General features: G+C 42.7%; 1 protein-coding gene and 1 pseudogene across 2 annotated transcripts in view; one reads left to right on the forward strand and one right to left on the reverse strand.

Annotated features, from left to right (window-relative positions):
• Positions 1 to 20,334, reverse strand: part of MORC2 (MORC family CW-type zinc finger 2) — a 121,543-nt gene that overhangs the window by 45,205 nt on the left and 56,004 nt on the right. For both annotated transcript variants that reach the window (XM_075212944.1, XM_075212937.1), the window contains exons 14-16: positions 12,719 to 12,859; positions 6,594 to 6,748; positions 6,078 to 6,206 (exon numbers count right to left, since the gene is read on the reverse strand). In XM_075212944.1, coding sequence (XP_075069045.1) covers positions 6,078 to 6,206; positions 6,594 to 6,748; positions 12,719 to 12,859 — 425 coding nt within the window. The remainder of the gene's footprint in view (positions 1 to 6,077; positions 6,207 to 6,593; positions 6,749 to 12,718; positions 12,860 to 20,334) is intronic.
• On the forward strand, positions 9,765 to 9,883 carry LOC142136382 (5S ribosomal RNA; annotated as a pseudogene).

Below are 20,334 nucleotides of genomic sequence, written 5' to 3' on the forward strand. Positions count from 1 at the left end.
TGAGTTTTTTCTTAGTTTAGATAGGAGATGTTTAAGGGAATAAGTATACCAATATTTTTGTCTAGGTATGTGGGGGGAGGGGGGTTTGGATGTTTGACGTAGTTCCACTAATATGTTTAACTAATTCATTACAGTGTTATTTACACTTGGAAAAATTCATTGCAAAACGCTGTGTTCCAGCAATGTTGTATGTTGTTATACTCTAAGTTCCTTCAATGCAACTCTTTTAAATATGCTGCTTTTTACTATTCTCAAATACAATATATATCCAGCTATTGTGCGGATATGGGAAAGTCTGACAGGGGTCTGAAGATAGATGATGGGGTCTCCTAAGTTGAGGAATGGGGGACTTCGGCTCCTCTCGTGGAATGTATGGGGGCTTATTGACCGCATAAAAAGGTCTCTGTTCCTTACACAATTAAAAAAATACAATCCAGATGTCGCATGTCTGGTTGAGACCCATCTGGTGGGAGGTATGGTCGTGGCCTTGAAAAAATCCTGGGTGAGTTGGGCATAACATTCTATGCACTCTTCGCACTCACGGTGGGTATCAGTGCTGGTAAAAATAAGATCTGTGCTATAGGAGGTATAGCTGGATAGTCTTGATCGTTATGTATTTCTACGAGCCCTGATAGATAACGGTTCTATCATACTCCTTGTCGTGTACGTCCCCCCACCTTTTAATTCTGAAGTACTCAGGAAGGCTTCTAAGTTTATTCCTCTTTCCCCACATGTAACAGTAATCTGCCTTTAAGACTTTAATGCAGTTAAGGATGAGGGTCTTCATAGGTGGTGGGAGACGCCCCCCTGAGGTTAGTGGTGGTCCTTCTTTATTTGCTAAACTAGTAACGGAAATGGGACTAATAGATATTTGTAGGTCTCCATATCCCGCCTAAAGTCTATTCTCCTGTTACTCATTATCCCACCATGTTTTTTCCTGTATAGATATCCAACAAATTGGCCCCACTGGCTCGAGAGATTGAGTACCTTTCTAGGGGCATATCTGACCACTCGACGATGCTGCTAGTTGTTGCCCTGGCCCTGGAATTAGATTCTGGAAACTTAACTTGGCTCACACTTATGGGAATGGGTGGTGACCTGGTAGCGTACTGGGAGGGGTTCTTTTCACACAATACCAACAGAATTAGTCTGCCGGTCCTCTGGGATGCCTTTAAAGCATTCCTCCGTGGCATGCTGGTAAATCAGGTTGAGGGGCAAAAGAGGTCCTCCAGGGCAGAGGAATCAAGACTGGATCAGGCCTGCCGAGATTTGGAGCGGGTAATTTGTCAACAAGGCTCCCCGCTAATCGGCTGACTTTGTTACATGCGCAGAAGAATTGGGCGGACTATCTGCTAGAAAAATCTGCACGTAGGCTCCTCTTTTTTAAACACACTATGTATGCAAATGAGCATAAGAGTGGAAGCCTCACGGCACATTTGGCCAGAACGGAATTACAAACCCAAACTATAACTCCCATTTCTGACTGGACAGGGACTACTCAAACTCAGACTGAAAATATTGCTATAGTATTCCAAGCCTACTATGAGGATTTGTACACCTTTAGGGCGGACTATTCCCCACCCAAGTTGTACGACTTTCTGTCCCAGGCGCATCTCCCTAGGCTCTTGTTGGAGGCTGTGAATTCCCTGGAGGCCCCTGTTAGTGTGGAGGAAATAGAGGCGGCCATAGCGTCTCCGTGTAACAAGGCCTCGGGGGTGAATGAATTGCCCATGGAGCTATAAAAAAAATTTTGCACCTTCTTTGTCCCTACGTTATTGAGGCATTATAACGAATTCTACGAGGCAGCCAATCTGCAGCCATCCATGTCTGAGGCAGTAATAGTGGTCATCCCTAAGCCAGGCAAGGACCCATTGCTGCTTGAATCTTATTGGCCCATTTCCCCTCTAACAACGAACGTAAAAAATGTAATCAAAATACTTGTTATAAGACTAAACACGGTTATTGCTCAGCTGATCCACCCAGACCAGACAGGGTTTATGCTGGGGAAGTCTATGGCCATCAACCTTCGCCGTATTTTTTTATCCATCTACAGAGGCCTGGCGGTCACAGGAGTAGGGTAGTAATTGTATCCCTAGACGCAGCTAAAGCATTTGACTCTGTAGAATGGGAGTACTTGTTGACAGTCATAACAGATTCGGTATTGGTCCTAGGTTCTTGGTAGCACCCATGTCACCTTTGCTACGGATCCTCTGTGTACTCCTTAAACGAGTGGGTTCCACAAAGACCATCTTAATGTTATATGCCAATGTACTCTCCATACTAACTCCTGATGACCTGGCTCGACTACGACGGGGTTGTGAACTGGACCTGGAACCATTGACTGACGAGGACTGGACTTGCATGCTCGACAGGGCCTGTGAGGCCACCTCCTGTAACAGGTACAGACAGGTTCAGCTGTACATTTTACATAGAGTGTATTGCTTTTCCCACAGGTTGCTCCAGATGGGTGCCTGATCCGACTAACTAGTAGGAGACTTTTGCGCACAGGTGGTGGAGTGTATTCAAGACACAAGTATTGAAATTCCACTGTTGTACCGCAAGACCTGCATATTTGGTTTGGGAGTTGATTTGCTGCTGGGGAGGTCTGCGACCAGATATGTCCTTAATCTTTTCAACCTAGCTAAGGTTGCAATTGCTAGAGTGTGGATAGCACAGAAAGGGTCAGACTTCGGTGCCTGGGTGGCCCTGGTTAATGTAGCTGTGGGGGACGAGTGATTCAACATGCTAAAATATTACAAAGTATGGTCGAGATGGGCGAAGTCAAGGTATGCGGTTCGTTCTCTTGCTGCAGACTTTGATCCTATTTGAATATTAAATAATCCCTGGTCGGTTCTGGGGATTGCTCCATCTAAACCTCTCTAAGCACTTTAGACATCATTAACAGATTCCACCAACAGATGTATCTAGCTGGTTGTAATCAATATCGCTATCTACCCAGTATGGAAGTAGTATGGGGTACCATATACAATCTAACAAACTGTCAGTTTCTATAACTAATCATGTGCCACAGCTGTATTTTACTAGTAAATACGATATTTGGAGTTGTTAATATATTTTCTTTGGAATATTTTCTTTTCTTTGGAACTGTGTCATGTATTTCTTTTTCTTGTACGGTTTTTGTTAAAATCTTAATAAAAATATTTGATTTAAAAACTGAAAAAATGTAATGGTTAGGCCAACTTGCAAATCGCAATGAAATTGTCTCAAATCGTACAGAAGTAAACACATGGCATTTTATTCGGTATAGTAACAGATAAACATTGTAAGCCGATTTGGATAATTACAATTAATGCATAGTAAAATGCTGTATGATTTTCTTTTATGTAGGTTATCAGGACAATCACATTGGGGGCTCCAGCAATAGTCAGTCATCATGTGTCTGTCCTATCTGATACCTTTCCTCCATCAACTTTATATCTTGATGAAACCACTCCCCTTGTTCCTCACTAAAATCACCAAGATTATCTGGAAATCTGTGTAAGTGGCTATGGAGAAAGAGTACCATTATGCTCAAATTAGTACCCAATTTTTTAAGTTTGGGAACATTTTTTGCAACAGTTCTTCATAATTGTCTGCAAGAAGTTCTTGACAACTGAGACACACTTTACACGGACGAGAAACAATAAAAACACAATAGACAACACAAAACGCTCAACTGCCAACTGACTGCCGATTTGATGACCAATCACGTCTCGATCATTCTAAAATATTCCCCCTTCGTATATAAGTGAACACCTAGAATATTTGTGTCGCGCCTACTAGAATGTTCTGGTGGATTCTCATATGCATGTGTTATGGCTAAGTTCCCTATTCATTGAGGGTATCCATTATCTTAAGAACTAGAGCAAATTCAAACAAATACTTTCATTTTTTAATTCAGCTATCACAAAATACCCTAAATTCGTTTCGATATCGTTAGCAACTAAAAAAAAAAAAAAAAATTTCGACCCTGGCATAGCGGTAGCAGCCACAATGGCCTTCTGCCATCCTGAGAATGTCTTCTTGACCAGTCCACTCTTTTTACTTTTTTTTTTATAACCAGTGAAAGCATAGCTATTGAAGGGAACAGTTGAATTAACTGATAATACCATAGGAATACCATGGCATTGACCAAAAATACCTGCAGATCCCTTGCCCTCAGTAGCACTCTACCTTGTGGTTCAGTCGAGATATTATGTCAACAACTGGCTGACCCTATTTTTTAACAATCTGTAAAAGGACATCAGTGAGAAGGGACCTTCACCAGGTGCAGGCATGCCCGCTGAAGAGATTTTCTTTCTAATGCTCAACCTCTGTAATGAGCACGGCTGGAACATTGTCTTACACCCTAGTGCATTAGCTTTGTGGTTTCTTTTATTGCCAGGGAGCTATTTTGGCACATCCTGATGTTTCATGTATGCCGCCGCCGTGGCATTGTCCAATTGAATCTTTATGGCCTTCTCTTGTAGAAGTGCCTGTCTCTTTACTACACAGTTTAACACTGTTCTTCGTTCTGGTATGTTGATGGGGAGTTTTTACTCCTCCAGACCCCACTCCTGCAGATGATGCTGTTTTGCTACAGTTTCCCATCCCTGCAGGACACATGGTGAGGCTGTCGACCCTCAGCAACCAGAGAAGTAATTGACATGTCTGTGATGATCTGCCAGATGATCTGGCCAGATGATCTGGTTTGACAAGTGGTGGTTTGGCTTGTTCCATTTCAAAATGAGCTCTGGTAAATCGAGCAAATTCCACCACCTCGAAGGTGAATACCATTTTACCCAAGACATTCATGCATAACAGAATCAATGTACATTTGAGGGCCAAGAGACTATTAATCTCTGTAGTGAGAGGAATTGGGAGGAAAGATTTTTCAATAGAGCTGCAGTGAAAAGTGAGGTTAACACTGAGGGGAGAATTCAATTAGCCGCTGCGCATTTTTACCATTACTGCGGTAAAAACCCATTTTTCCTCGCACCTCTATGGGGCACAAGTAAAAAAATAAGCGGAGATTTCTGTAAAAATTTTGTGGCCGCAATATGGCTAATTAAATTCCCCCCTGAATCTTGCATTTTATCTTTATACCCACAAGACAGGGCCCCAACCAAATCCTTCCTGACTAGCTGCTGCTTATAGGATTAAGCCTCAAGAACAGCAATTTGTCAGCATGACTGGACAAAAGCCAATTGCAGTTAACAGGATTACATAGGTGTGAGGATAAAATTATTCCACAAGTAACCTAAAATATTCCATAATACTAAAGAAAATAGGAAGAAATATTTAGAGATAGTTATCAATAAGATCAAATAGTCAGCAAAATCCAGAACATTTAAACAGTTAGGCCCTTGGTATCCAAATGAGTCTAATCATAGTCTTCAGAGCGAACAACTCAAGCTCCATGAAATGAATTGTTGAATTAAAAAACAAACTACTCCACTAGAAGAGAATCCGAGTAAACCACTCTTCAAATATATATTTACCTTGGCCTCCCTGGCTAAGGTTATTATAGCTAGGGGGTGGATGGCGGCTGAGCAACCTAGTGTGCCTCATTGGATCAATCTAGTTACTGAAGTCTGGAGGAATGAGCGGTTCATGTATGAATGTAGGAAGGCCATGCATAAATACCATAAGGTATGGCACCACTGCTATGAATCAAGTTATGTTATCCACCCTCATCAGGATGATATGGTGGGTTTGGGAGTCACAGGGTGAGTAGTTAGTTCTAAGCCCTGTCCAGCTTCAATAGGTCTGACCTGGAGTGCAGTTTCTCGTATCAAATAGGATTGGAGACAATCTGTTGGATTTATGCTATTTAACTCGTAAATGTATTGCTGACTGAAAGTGCTATGATAGTCTAAAAGTATGATTGGCCTAAAAGTTCACAAGATATCACTGTATAATGTTTATAGCGACATAGGTAGGGATAGGGGTTAGTTAGATAGGATATTAGGTATGTGATTTGTATGTTATAACAAAAAAATCTCAATAAAAATACTTTCTTTAAAAACACAAACAACCAAGCTACTTTATCCATAACTTTTATGCCTTTTGGAAGGTTCAAAAGTTGCTGTACTCACCACATTGAATAGTAGTTGGAATCTCCATTGCACGCCTTCTTTTAAACCTCAGCTCAGTAGATGGTGGTTGATTCCAGTTTGCAGAGATGTAACCAAATTCATCCCAGAATTTTACAATGCCCTTCTGAGCTATATGGGTAAAAGCAAATGGAAACACTCACACTGTCTGCTTAACGATTAATACATTTCTTGTAAAACACCACTCCGTTTCAGAAGCGTCACAATAAACAGTAAAATAGTAGTGCCTCTCACCTCTAAACAGTTTAAGCGCAAATAAACCCAATAGTTCTTTTATAGATGAGAAATGATATAGCTGAACTCTCATGTTGAAGTGGTCACAAAGTCTGATTGGCATGCGAGCCGTATTAAATCATTCACCAAAAGAGACATTCTATTTTATCTGCAGGCTCTTTCTGCAGCTGAAGCAAGCACAATATCACTATCATATCTCTTGTAACCTGGACCTACAATAGTTGGCATCAACTTTATTTGCACTATTACAGAAAAAAAATTCACCTATGCCAATATCTTTCCAGTACTGAGCTAAGTGCTCTCCCATGGCTTTCAGAAGATGTCGGTACTCCTTGGCATCTGCAAAGTCCTGTTTGTTGTGCGTAGGTTCAAGCACAAGGTAGGGAACATCAACCACCCCTACTACTCCTCCACATGCCCTAAAAAGAAAGAAATAGGGAGTCAAAATTCACACAATAACTGATGAAAAACTGCAATTAGACTAGGAAAATTATTTAATTTATGTAAGTGAAAGTTATTGCGCAACGGATTAAAATTTATTTTATTCTTCACTATTCACAGATATATGGTTTCATGATAGAAAAAGTCAGCAACTATGATTAAAACTGGAAATTTGAGATAAACATGAAGGTAAAATACTTTGTTCACCGTTAACATCACTAATTTTCAACTGCAGCTCTGTTAAACACTATTGCCTCCCAACTATTACAAACAGCAATTCCTCCTACATCTTTAGGACAATGTCTCACAGGTCAAAAATCTATGAATCAACCAATCTATACTGTTCATTTTTTGCCTAGTTGTCAGTAACTTTCTGCTTGACTAGTTAGAGAAACATTTCCTTCCTAACACAGCAAACTACTGCACAAGAGTGAAAGAAAACATGGTGGACACACTTCATTAAGTTTAAACACTCCAGTTATTTCATGTATATTACTGTGTTCACTGAACTCAAAACAGTGATCTAGTGATCTTTATAGTGTAAAGACACTGGACTGACCATTAATGCAACTTGTTTTAATTTTTGTCTGTCCACCTGGTCAGTGGATATAGACCGTGTTCCATCAAGAGATCACTATTATGAGGTTTGCTAACCCATTGTAACCCACCGCAGGCAAATAGAAAATCACCCAAGAGTTGAAGCTCTAAGAGAGATAATACATTAAAGGTTCTAACAAATTCTACTGTTGATTAGTTGATATAAATTTAAAAATCACAAGTAGGGCCCAGCAAGTATAAGCAAAATAAAAGTATTTTGAATAGTCTGAAAACAACATCTGAAGCAAACGTGGTCTAGAAAAGGAGTGAATGCATTGAAAAGAGGCATTACACTAAAACATTATTTAATTTTAGAACAATGGACATTGTCCTACTGTATACCTTAGATATGATTTAATTTTTACCTTGAAAGTAATAAGTGTCTCTAACAGAGAAACAATAAGTCAGCAGTAAAGAATTGTCCCATATTTTATATACTTTAGCAAAACAGTAAGGACCTGCAAAAGTATTCATTTCCTTTGGTATTGCTGGATTAAAAGTTATTTTATTTTACACATTTTCTAATAATTATTTTCCTATCAAACTCACACATTCTCAAACAGAAAAGTTTAAAGGATACAACAAAAATCACCCATTTTTGAAATAAGCTGCCTGTATTAAGTATTTGTACTCCACAAATTAAAATTAGGTAGAGCCGAATCATATCTCACTATAGACTGTGTCATCCTTGCCATGCTCAACAAAGTGAGGGTGATATGACTGTCTGTGGGTGTAAACCCATAGGGGCAGATTCAATTCTGCATGAAGTGTCTCCGGACCATCCACGGAGATACATCTTGCCAATGTTATTCAGGAATCTCCGCTCATTTTCCCCTTGCATCACCCATAGAGGTGCGCAGAAAAACAAGCGAAGAATCCTACTGTAATGGCTGGCAATGTGTGTAACCGAATATTGTGGTGATATCTGCACTGCACATCGCCAGCAATTGAATTTAGTAGAGACCGATTCATCTGGTGAGTGGAATTTAACGGGAGATAAATCCAACAACAGAGGATGAGCCCATGCCATTTGTGCAGTCTAGGAAATATTCACTAGAGACCATGTTGAATTGACCTTTTAAATATTTGTACATGTTAATTAGCACATGTAGTAAAGCACACATACTGGAATATCGTTTTGCTCAGCCTAATAGGACAAATTTGATAGTAATTTTATTGGGAGTTCATCCCCCCCATTTCAGTTAAATAACAAATTATTTACGCCAATAAGTTTTTGATAAGAAATTTGTAACAAAAAAGGTGCTAAACATTTCAAGAACTATAAACTCAAAGTGACATATTGTTCTTTGTACAATCATTGTCCCTCGAGACTCTACCCTTGTAACTGTATACTCATATAAAATTACAAGTTAACCCGTGCATGATACTCATGCATTCTAGTCAAATCAAGCTACTTAAGGTGTTAAAAAGGTTCTTGTCATCTTCATCGCCACACACACACATGCCGCTAGGCTTTTATATATTAGATAATGCTAAGAATTTAGTAGGTCAGTGTAGTATATAACTCCGCCCAGCAGGTGGCGCTGCAGCTTGAGCACTCTGTCACCCGGTAGTTTTTTCCACACACACACACGCCGCTAGGCTTTTATATATTAGATGATATTTGATTCTTACAAAGAAACCATTTTTACAACTAAGGAGAACTTTTATCAGTTGAGATTCTCCTTGCGATTGCTTGACTAAAAAAAAAGTTCTCTTCTGATTTGCAACAATCAATTAGACTACAGTGACAAAAAATTTTTCTACAATTTTTTGGTGTAAGCAGTGAGAGGCAAACTGCCGAAGTGGAGCAGAAGCAGGGCAGTGGACTGCCTAGAGTCAAACTCTTGCACCACCCGCCGATCCTAAGATAAGAAATTTATGATTGAAGTTTCGCTTTAGAGACAGCATCTGTCTCCTCTCTGCTTGCGACTATTGTTAAGTTTCGATACACCAAACTGAATTATGAGGCGAGAACTAAAATGGCTGTTACCACATTGATAGCTTTCAATGGCAAAGTTATGGTGAGTGTGCTAAGGTAGGTTATACCATACTTGCCTACTCTCCCGAAATTCCCGAATTTCGGGGAGTCCTCACGGACTCCCAGAAGAGTAGGCAAAGCTCCCGCATTTGCCGAAATTCATGGCATTGAATGGAGGGAGCGGGGCTTAATCTGCTCATTAAAGCTATGGTGACGCTACAATGTCACCATGCCCTCCTCCTACCCCATGTCACATGACTTCTCCCTCCGAAATCTTAAAAAGTTGGCATGTATGGGTTATACCATACATATGGAATTTGCAAAAATGTTTAAATGATTCACATTAAAAAAAAGTAAGCGACACACTTCTATTAAGAAGGCACATATTAATTTAAAAGGACATTGTGTTAAGATATGCCTACAGCTGCACCAAGCTGATCAAGCCCAATCTTGTCTGATCTTGGAAGCTAAGCAGGATTGGGCTGGGTTAGTACTTGGATGGAAGGCCACCTGGGGATACCAAGTGCTGTAGGCTAAAGTATAATTAATGAAATTCTATTGCTGTTGTATAATGTACCAATAGCGCACAGTACACTTTATTTGTTTTTTGGATACTTTAACTCAACGTAGTGCAAGCTTATGAGTAACGCTGCAGCACGGAAATAGAAGGTGATGACAGAAGGTAACAATGGTCAAGAATAGGCCAGGATCCAAGAGCAAAAGAAGTTCGAGAGGTCAGGATCAGGCAAAGATCAGGGCTGGCAGAACATGAGAATATCTGAATCACAAGCAAAGGTCAGGGACACAAGCAAATATCCGAAGTCCAGGAAACAAGCCAAAGATCAAACGCAAGAAACAATCCAGGGATAAGCACAACAGGACAGGAGCAGGTCAGCAGCCAGGGACTAAACGCAATAACCGACAGGGAGGCTAAGCCCTCCCTGCCTTATATATATCAATGGGCCAATCAGTAATAGGGAAGTACACTAGGGTAAATCAGCCCATACGGCTGTTAATTAATCGCAGTTGCGCAGGCGTCCGGTTGCCCCTAATGCCGGGACACGACGTCTGAGCACAGAGGCAAAAATCGGTCGTCATGGAGACGGCCGGGACACATCAGCCAGGAAAAAGGAGTCGCGGTGGCTTGAAGCACAGCCGCAGCTCGCGATACCAATCCTCAGTAATTGTCTAACAAAGCCCCCACAAACTACAACACAAAAAGAAGAGGAGAAAACATTCTCACACAAAAACACAAATCCGAAACAAGGACAACAGTGGAAGAATAGGAACCTCAGCTGAACAAAAACAAGAGAGGGCAAAAGGAAGGCATCCAGCAACTACCCTTGGGATCTAGAGAAAATTAACGCAAGTACAAAAATCCCATTTTTTCTGACCTCCATGGGAGACACTGGAGCTGTGGAGATGTCTCAAAGCAGTCCCTAAGGGAGGGAATATGCTCAGTAGTTTTGGAGAGAATCACCCAATGCTCAAAACTGCCATACTTGGGCTTATACGTATTAAACCTGTAGAAGTTTATGAAGATATACATAGAAGGTCAGGTGGCTTCCAACACAGCTGCTCAGAGGAGACCCCACTCTGCAAAAGAGGCACCCACTGACCTAGTGCCCTCATATTTTTAAGAACAGGCTGTCCCACTCCAATGTATTCCTGTCAAACTACTGAAGTAATCCACAGGGCAATGGCTAGCCTATTTTATGAATGTCATAAAAGACCAACAAGTTCTCAGGCTCCAAATCACATCTAGATATTAGAGAGCCTTCTTTCTCTGCGACTTTTCCCAGAGTCCAAAACTCAGAAATTTCAGAACAGAAAACCACCTTGGGTTGAAGCAAAGGCTTGGTCATAAGCACTGATCTGTCCTTGTAAAAAATTAGGAATGAAGACCTACAAGACAAAGCCCCCAAGCTCTGAAACTCTCCTGCTTGAAGATACAGCCAACAGAAAACCAGTCTTGCAGGTGAGGAATTTCAGCTCCACCGAACAAATTGGTTCAAAAGGAGGGTACTGCAAGGCAATCTGCACCAAATTGAGATCTCACGGAGCCCCTGGAGGGGTGTAAGGAGGCTTCACATACATCACTCCCCGTAAAAAGATCTGTAACTCAGTCAAAAGAGAAAAACTAAAGACTGGAACCCTCCAAACCGTTCTGCAGAATTTACAGCGAATGGTCCAGCCTGAAAGAACAGGTAGGAAACACCTTTAATTCAAACCAGGAAAACTCTGGAAGATGTTAATCTTCCAGAGTTTGTGGTAAGTTCGAGAAGATACTGGTTTGCTAACCTTCATCATGGTCTGAACCACCCTCTCAGAGAATACCCTGAACTTAAGGATCATGGCTTCAACAGCTATGCTTGGTAAGGCGAGCCAAGGTAAACTCTAGTGGTGGAAGGGACCCTGACTTAAAAGGCAGATGGGCCTTCTGCCATGGTGAGGATGTTTGTGTACCAATTCCTCCTGGGCCAGTCTAGTGACACCAGAATGCCCTCTCTTTAACCATTTTAGTACCCGTGGAAGTATGGCTACCACTAGGAACAGGTATAGGAGATTGAAGGCCCATGGAACAGACATGCGACCACTATACATGGCTACGGATCACTCGTCCTGAAGAAGTGCTCCACCTTGTGGTTCAACAAGGACGCCATCATGTAGACATCTAACTGAGCCTACCTTAACACCAACTGCCAGAAAACCTCCGGGTAAAAAGACTATTTACAGGGCCTACCTGCTGAGAAAGCCGGCATCCCAGTTCTCTAAGCCTGGGGTGCAGACCAACAAGATGGCTGGAACATACTGTTCCTCCCTATAGAAAATTTTGGCCTCCCCCTTATGGCTAGAGCACTCTTGGTGCCCCCCTAGTGACTTATGTTTGCCACCACCGTGGAGTTGTTGGATTGCACCTTTATGGCCTTTCCTTGCAGAAATTGTTGGTCTGCGTATTGAGAACATTAAGATCTGTTCTGAGCTCCAACACATGGGAAGTTTGGACTCCTCCCAAGTCCAAATCCCCTGACCCTGATGGAGCACCACTACCTCCCAGCCTGGAAGACTGGCATTGGTTGTCACCAATTTCCAGTCCCAGATGGTGAATGGACGAACTTGAAGAGGTTGCCCCGTAGCGGTCACCAGCAGAGTGGAACTCTCGCCTCCAGCGACAGAGAGAACGCCTATTGAGTTCGTGAGACTTGTTTCCCTTCGAGATGAACTCAAGCTAGATGAATAAAACTATGCACACTGCACCACTTGAAAAGGTAGTCACAATCTTTCTCAGAACCTTCATCTACAGGTGAACAGACTATGAGCAAACAGACACGTCACAATCTCGTTTCTGAAAATGAAAAGTGTTACTTACATTCCTCCTTCTAGCTGAGGTCCAACCTTCTCATACATTTTTATTAACCGACTGCAGTTATACACAAACATGCCATCAAGCTCCCGCTGCTCAATATTCACACCGAAGATAAAGTTGAGCTCCTTTGGTTCTTTCAGGGCTCTGCAAAGTAAAATATTAAGAATTTACATTTAAAAAAAAAAGTCATATACCTAGATAATTTAGTAACAGTAGCAGGTAAAATGCTTTGTGCTCATGTTAAAGCCAGTTTTCTAATTACATTTGGGGGACACTGCAACCATGGGATATAGTGGTCGATGTTAGGAGTTAGCAATTCCCAAATAAAAGTTCATCCCTCTATAACCCCTCACCAACTGCTTGTCAGTTAATAACTAACAAAGCCCAAATGATAGGGCAAAATAAAGAACAAGAGAAACTCACTCTCCACAAACATAACGTCAGGAACAATGTAACCGAACAAATGAGTGGAAAGTGCAGTATCCCCCAAATGGAATCAGAGAAATGTATTTAACTTAAGTATAAAAATCCTGTTTTCTCCTTCATTCAATTTGGGGGAACACTGCAACCACGGGGAATTTACAAAGATGTCCCTGGGGAAGAGTACACTCTGACATAGCGGTCTGCAAAACCTTTCGTCCAAAAGCTAGCATCTGTGGATGCAAAATATTGTTAAACTGTAGATTTTTGACAGAGAATCCCATGGCTGCTCGACTGAAGTTCCCTCCATGCCTTGCCCCCAAAGAATTGCTCACTGATTTGGTAGATTGAGTGGAGAAATTTTCCAGCACTGGTCTCCCTGAACTGATCTAAGTCTTATGTATAACTATAATCCACCTAGCAATTGTTTGTTTTGTCGCTGACCAACCTCCCTTCTGTGTGTCTTAAAGGACTAGAAGAGAATCATTATTCTGTAAATTAAAAAGACCTGTCTAGGTAGACTGTTACAACCTGACCACAGCAAACAATAAGCGTGGATACTGAACATCTGAGGGCCGAGCCTGTTTTAAAGAAGAAATAACGATATCCTGCTAAAGTGAAATCCTGCACGACCTTGAGCTAATGGCTTCTTGCGTAGCACTGCTGAGATCTTGAAAAATCAGAAGAAATTGTAGCACAACTGTCTCCAGGGTCTCAAATGGTGAGAGCTGTAAATCCAATAAGAACAAAAGTAGGGTCTCATGGAGCCAAGGAAAAAAACCTGAACATGGAGAACTCCCTGAAAAAATGTGTGGACCTCTGAGATGAGGGTGGGCTTCTGTTGAAAATATATACAGTGCTGTGACCTGGATTTTTAGTGTACAGAGTCTCATATCACGGTCAAGACCATCTTGTAGAAAAGAAAGGAGGCATGACAGCTTGAATGACGATGTATGGTACCCTTTCTGTTCGCACTAATGAATGTAAGTCTTCCACACTGTGGTGAATGTTTATCAAAAAAAAAAAGGTTTCCCCGATATAGACTGGACTACTTTTTGGATAGACCTTTAGCTCTCAATATCCAAGCTTCAAATACCATGGCTCTCCCCCACGCTTGGCATTTAGAACTTTCTTAATCCTCTACTTAGTTAATAATCCGCTCATAATACTTAGCTTCACCACTACTCTTTATTATGGTCAGTGACTTCTTTTATGCATTGTCTTTTCCTTTACTACTTTCTCCTTTTCTTTCACCCTAATTTGCTCTGCTTCAATTCGCAGTATTATTCAAACATAACGTGATGTGTATATCTTGAGGCCTTGCATTCAGATATATATTTTATATGTCCTGTTTTTAGAATTGATACCTCTTATATGTATGCTTGGTAAGCCCTCCACATTATACCCTGTAACGCTCTGTATGCTTTTTGTAAAACTCAATAAAAAGGTTTACTCCAAAAAAATTTAAATAAATGCAAGCTTCAACAGCCACTTTGCAATAGTCTGAAGAGCTTGGTCCTGGTGTAGAAATGGCCCTAGAATTTAGAAGACCCTCCCTTAGTGGAAGCAGATATCCTGGACCAGACACCATCTTTAGTATGTAGGTGTACCACAATATTTGTGGCCAATTTGAAGCCACTAAGATCACTGGAGTGCCTTCCCTCTTGACCTTTTTGAGGACGTAAGGAAGCATGGCTATTGCACTAAAAAAGTATATCAAGCGTTAATCCCACAGTACTGTCATGGCGCCCACCGGGAGGACTTGTGGAACCCTGGTTCTCAAAAAGAACCCCCTTATTGTTCAGACGAGAGGCCATTATGTCAAATTCCGTCTGACTCCACCTTTACACCACTGACGGAAAACTTCTGGGTGGAGAGACCATTTTCTCTACCCTCGAAATGTACACCACTGATAATGATAAGGGGATGCCGGTACCCTCTGAAGATTTATACATGCCACAGCTGTGGCGTTATCTGATTGAATGCAAATCAGTTTGCCTTTCAAGATATATTTAGTCCTTATCATTACATTTGTAACAGCTCTGAGCTCTAGTACATTAATGGGAAACTGACTCCTCATTGGACCAAAGACTTTGGAGCTTAAGATGTAATGTCATGGCCCATCTCTCAAGACTCTGAAGGCTGGCATCCACTGTTATCAAGGTCTAGTCCAAGATGGAAAAACAAACAGCCCCTGTTCAATTTGTCCACCCTCAGCCACCACAGGAGCGACTGACATGTCTGAGACGACAGTCCTATTAATTGAGTGGCTAAGCAAAGGTTGGACTTGGGCCACTTTCTCAAAATGTCATTCTGAAAAGTCAGAGAATGGAAGCGTGCATATTACATAACCTCGAATGTTGACACCAAAATTCTTAACAGTTTCATGCACTTGAGGACAAAAGTTTTCTTGTGAGCCAGAACAGACCTCACTAGAGAAGGCCAAAAAATAAAATTCTTTGAACCAGAACAAAGATGAACTTTAGTAATTATCCACCAGTGAGATAATGAGCTGTTATGTAAAGGTGGTTGAGAAGAAGGGAAGAGTCGCCTTTATTGATCTGAGCAAAGTGGCCATGACTTTGGCGACTACCCTAGGACACGTAGCAAATCCAAAAGGGTACTCAGTCCTTTATAGAATCCACCAGCAAGAAGAAGCCTCATGAGCCTTCAGATAGAGAGATATTAAAGAGAGGTGCTTTTAGAAGAGTTGTGTGGTGGTGCTTTTCCTATGTGAGGCCACTGAAGAGGAGGTGCTACAAGAAGGGGATGTGTTTCCTCCGCAGTCCAGCCAACACTAAAGCGATCCCTAGAAAGAACAAACCCTTAATATAGGAGTTGCCACCTGACCTGTTGCAACCCAAAAGTTAATTCCTGCTTATTGCCAAATTCTGGGCCGGGACTGACTGCTGAGGTGGTCCACATTACCCATTTAAAGAGACAGCAGGAGCTGGAGGAAAAAACCTCCAAGAGGCTCCGGAGTGCGGGCAGAGAGATTTACAGGCTAGCACCAGCTGCGCTTATAGAAAATAGGTCCCTGTGTCCTCGCTGTTGCAATGGGTGAGAACCCCTCTGAAGCTAGAGGAGGGGGGGAAACAGATGGCTACCTCAGCCCCAAGCTAGTGTCCAATAATCCCGCTTGGGAGACTGTAACTGCAGTTACCACACCAATGAAAAAACATTAAAATTTGCTGCAAAAGGCCGCTCTGTGATAAAGTCATCAAACTGTAGCACACTTGTTTAAAACAGAGCAGAATATGGTGAGGAGATACAGTGGGGAGGAACTTTGTTTCTGAGTTGTTAACTACTATGTGTTCAGCACCAGCATACTCCCCTATATTCTCATGGATTCAGTGCCCCTCAAATTCGATGATAGATTAAAAAAAAAAAAAAAAGAAGATTTATGTACTTACGTTTAAGTTCAGGTCCCAAGGAAGAGAGCAAAAGAACCAAGACCACACAGCAGAAGAGCAGAATGGAGAGAACGCAGTGTCCCCCAAATGGATTCAGAGAAAGATTTAACGTAAGCGCATAAATCTTCTTTTCTCAATCATCCACTCTGAAGGACAGGGCTACTTTGAGAACTTTCTAAAAGCAGCCCTGTAAGGGAGGGACCACTCTGATAGCTCGGCCCGCAAGACACTGCGGCCAAACCCTGTGTCAGAAGACGCAAAACATTAAATTGATAGAACTTGGTAAATGTATGAACTGAGGACCAGGTGGCCGCCCGGCAAATCTGATCCGCAGAAGCGCCATGGAGCGCAGCCCAAAAGGCCGCAACTGAACGAGTGGAGTGAGCAGTAATCCTCCCTGGCACAGGGTGGTTAGAACTCAAACAAGCGTGTCTTACCATAGCCCTAATCCAACGAGCAGTAGATTGCCTGGTGGCCGGCAAGCCCCTTTTCTGACAGTCATAAAGGACAAAAAGGGAATTTGTCCTTCTACAAGACAATGTCCTAACCACATAAATTCATAGCGCTCTAACTACATCCAAGGAAGCGGAGGAGGAAGTTTCACTGAGGACCCCTGTTCCCTATAGGCTGGAAACACAATTTCCCGATTTATGTGGAAATCGGAGACCACCTTAGGAAGAAGGAAGGGACCATCCTAAGGACCGCTCTATCTTCATGGAACATCAGTACAGTGATCTGCATGACAAGGCTCAAAGCTCTGACATCTTGTGTGCTGACGCAATGGGCAGCGGAAAAAACACTTTCCACGTCAAAGGGCATAGTTCTGCTGAACCAAACGGTTCTAAACGAGGATTCTTCAAAACATTTAGAACCAGATTGAGGTCCCAGGGAGTCCAAGGTGGGGCATAAGGAGGTAGAACCCTCAATACTCCCTGGAGAAAATTAAAAGCATCAGGTAAAATAGATAGCTTACGATGGAAAAAAAACACAGAGAGAGCAGATACCTGAACCTTCATTGAACTTAAGCCAAGTCCTGCTTCCAAACCTGTTTGCAAGAATGCAAAAAATCAAGAAGCTTGAAGGATTCTGCCCTGATCGAGCGACTTTCACACCAGCTAACATAAGCTCACCAAACCCGGTTATAGATCCGCGCTGAAGATGGCTTCCATGCCCGCATCAGCGTCTCCACTACTTCGAGAGAAGTCCCTTGAATCGCCAGAGGCCGGCTTCAACAGCCACGCCATTTACACTAGACAAGGTAAGTCCGAGAAATAAAACAGTCCTTGCCTGAGCATGTCGGGTTGAAGGGGCAGAGCCCAAACCGGTCTGTCTGCCACCTGGAGAATGTTGGCATACCAAACTCGCCTGGGTCAATTTGGTGCCACTAGAATGACCGGAAGTCCTCCCAGATGAATTCACCTGAGAACTCTTGGGATTAGTGTAAATAGTTAATCCAGTTGAAAAACCCTGATCATTTCCAGTGGGTCCCTGATTCTTGAACAAAACCTGGGTACCTGTCTGTTGTACCTGGAAGTCATCAATTCCAAATCTGACTTGCCTCACTTCCCGAATCAGATTCTGAAACACCTGTGGATGCAGTGACCACTCTCCCAGAAGCATTCTGTGTCTACTAAGGTAATCCGCTTCCCAGTTGTCAACTCCTGGGACGAACACTGCTAATATGACAGCAACGAAATTCTCCGCCCAAGTGAAGATCTGGTTTCTCACCTCAAAGCTCTTACACTTTTGATCCTCCCTGCTGATTCCCGTATGCCACCGCCGTAGCATTGACGGCTTGAGGACGCACCAGCCATCCCTGAAGTAAAGTTTGCGCCCCCTGAAGGGCCAGCAGCATTGCCTTCAGTTTGAGAACGTTGAATGGCAGCAATGTGTCCCTGCTTGTCCAAAGACCTTAAGAAGCAGATTTAGAGCCACTACTCCCCATCCCTGAAGGCTGGCATCCATTGTTACCAAGGAACGAAGGAATGACCCATTGTTAGAGGAGTCTGATCCAGCCACCAACAAAGGGAAAGGCGGGTCTCTATAGACAGCCTTATCCTTTTGGATTTGAAATGGAGATGGGACCATAACCACTGCCAAAGTAGTTCCCTCTGGAAAGCACGAGAATTAAACTGACTGAATGGAAAGGTTTAGCAGGTTAACACCATGAGTCCCGGAAGCCTCATGCCTAGGTGGACGGAAGGACAAGAGTATTGCAGCATTCTCCTTACCACCTCCCACAGGTAGTGAGCCCTGAGTTCCAGAAGCAAAACCCTCTGACGAATGGTGTCCATTAGGAGACCTAAGAAGATCATCAGTGACCTAAGGAGACCTAAGATAATGCATCCGTGTCTCTCCAGGATCTGAATGGTCAAAAACAGATGCTGTTACAGCCTGCCATTTGACGAGGCCTTGAGAAGAAGGTCGTCAAAGTAAGAAATAATGTTTATTTCCTTGCTCCTCAGGAGTGCAGCCATCACCGCCATATTTCGGAAAAACTCTTGGAGCAGTTGACAGTCCAAAAGGCAAGGTTCTGAACTGAAAAAAAAAGAGCGCTGCCCATTGTGAACAGAAGGCGTTGATAACTCTCCCAGATGGGAACATATAGATAAGCGTCCCTGATATCTAACCACGCCATAAACTCTCGGGGGTCCAGACCATTGATTGCTGAATTGACTGACTCCACCCGGATTTTGTACACTCTGAGGTATTGTTCTCGTCCCTTGAGATTCAGAGGTTAGGCTGAAAATACCTTTACTGTTTGGGAACCAAGAAGAGGAGATTTAGGTAAAATCCCTGGAACATTGCATATCACACCTGCTGAGAGAAGGGAAGCGACTGACTGAAGCATTGCCTGCTTTTTCTCCCGATTTTGCGGTCAAAGGGAGGCGAAGGACCGATGAGGAACGGGTCCTGCCAAATCTATGATGCACCCCCCTGGTCATGATCCCCAGGATCCATGGGTCCTGAGAGGATGCCGTCCACTGTTCTCGGAACAGTAGTCAGTGACTCCCTACCCCCACGCGGAGCAGAGGGGCTAACTTCATGCTGACCGTTTGTCCGACGCCTCCTGGAGTGAGACCCTCTGCTTCTATAGGCCTGCTTCTATCAGGTGGCTTTTCCGTGAAGGGTGGGTTTCTACGAAAGGACTGCTGGTGGCCTGATTAATAATAGTATCCAATTCTGGTCCAAATAGAACAGACCCTGAAATAAGGTAGGGCCTCCAAAGACTTTTTAGACTCCACGTCCGCGTCCCAAGAACAAAGCCATAGAGTTCTTCTAGCAGCTACTGCTGATGCCGAAACAGTAGAAGAAATAGGCGCCACATTTAGAGCGGCTTCATATAAATAGCCAGCAGCTTTTTTCAAGTCCAACACTGATGGCAGTAGCTCTGAATCTTATAGCCCAGCTGCAATTGATCTGCCCAAGATTCAATAGCTCTGGCAACCCATTCTGAAGAAAAGAAGGGTCTAAAATAATTATCAGACGCAGAAAAGATAGAAAGATTGAGAGTTTAATCAAAACTATCAGTGGGGTCCTGCAATACCGCCGAACTAGGTACCTGCAAGTGGACTTATGGGCCAGTCTAGCTACTGGAGTGTCCACTCTGGGCACCTGTTCCCAGCGTGCTGCCTCCTGTTCCTGCAGGGGATACCAACCAACAAACCTGAGAGGAACAGAGAACCTTTTGTACTGTTGTTTCCAAGCCATCTCTGCAATATCTGGGAGTTCCGCAGGAGGGAAAAAAAAAATCATCTGGACTTTTTCCATTTAAAATAGCCCTTG

This window comes from Mixophyes fleayi, chromosome 1 (assembly GCF_038048845.1).
Source record: "Mixophyes fleayi isolate aMixFle1 chromosome 1, aMixFle1.hap1, whole genome shotgun sequence".
In the NCBI taxonomy this organism is placed as follows: Eukaryota; Metazoa; Chordata; class Amphibia; order Anura; family Limnodynastidae; genus Mixophyes; species Mixophyes fleayi.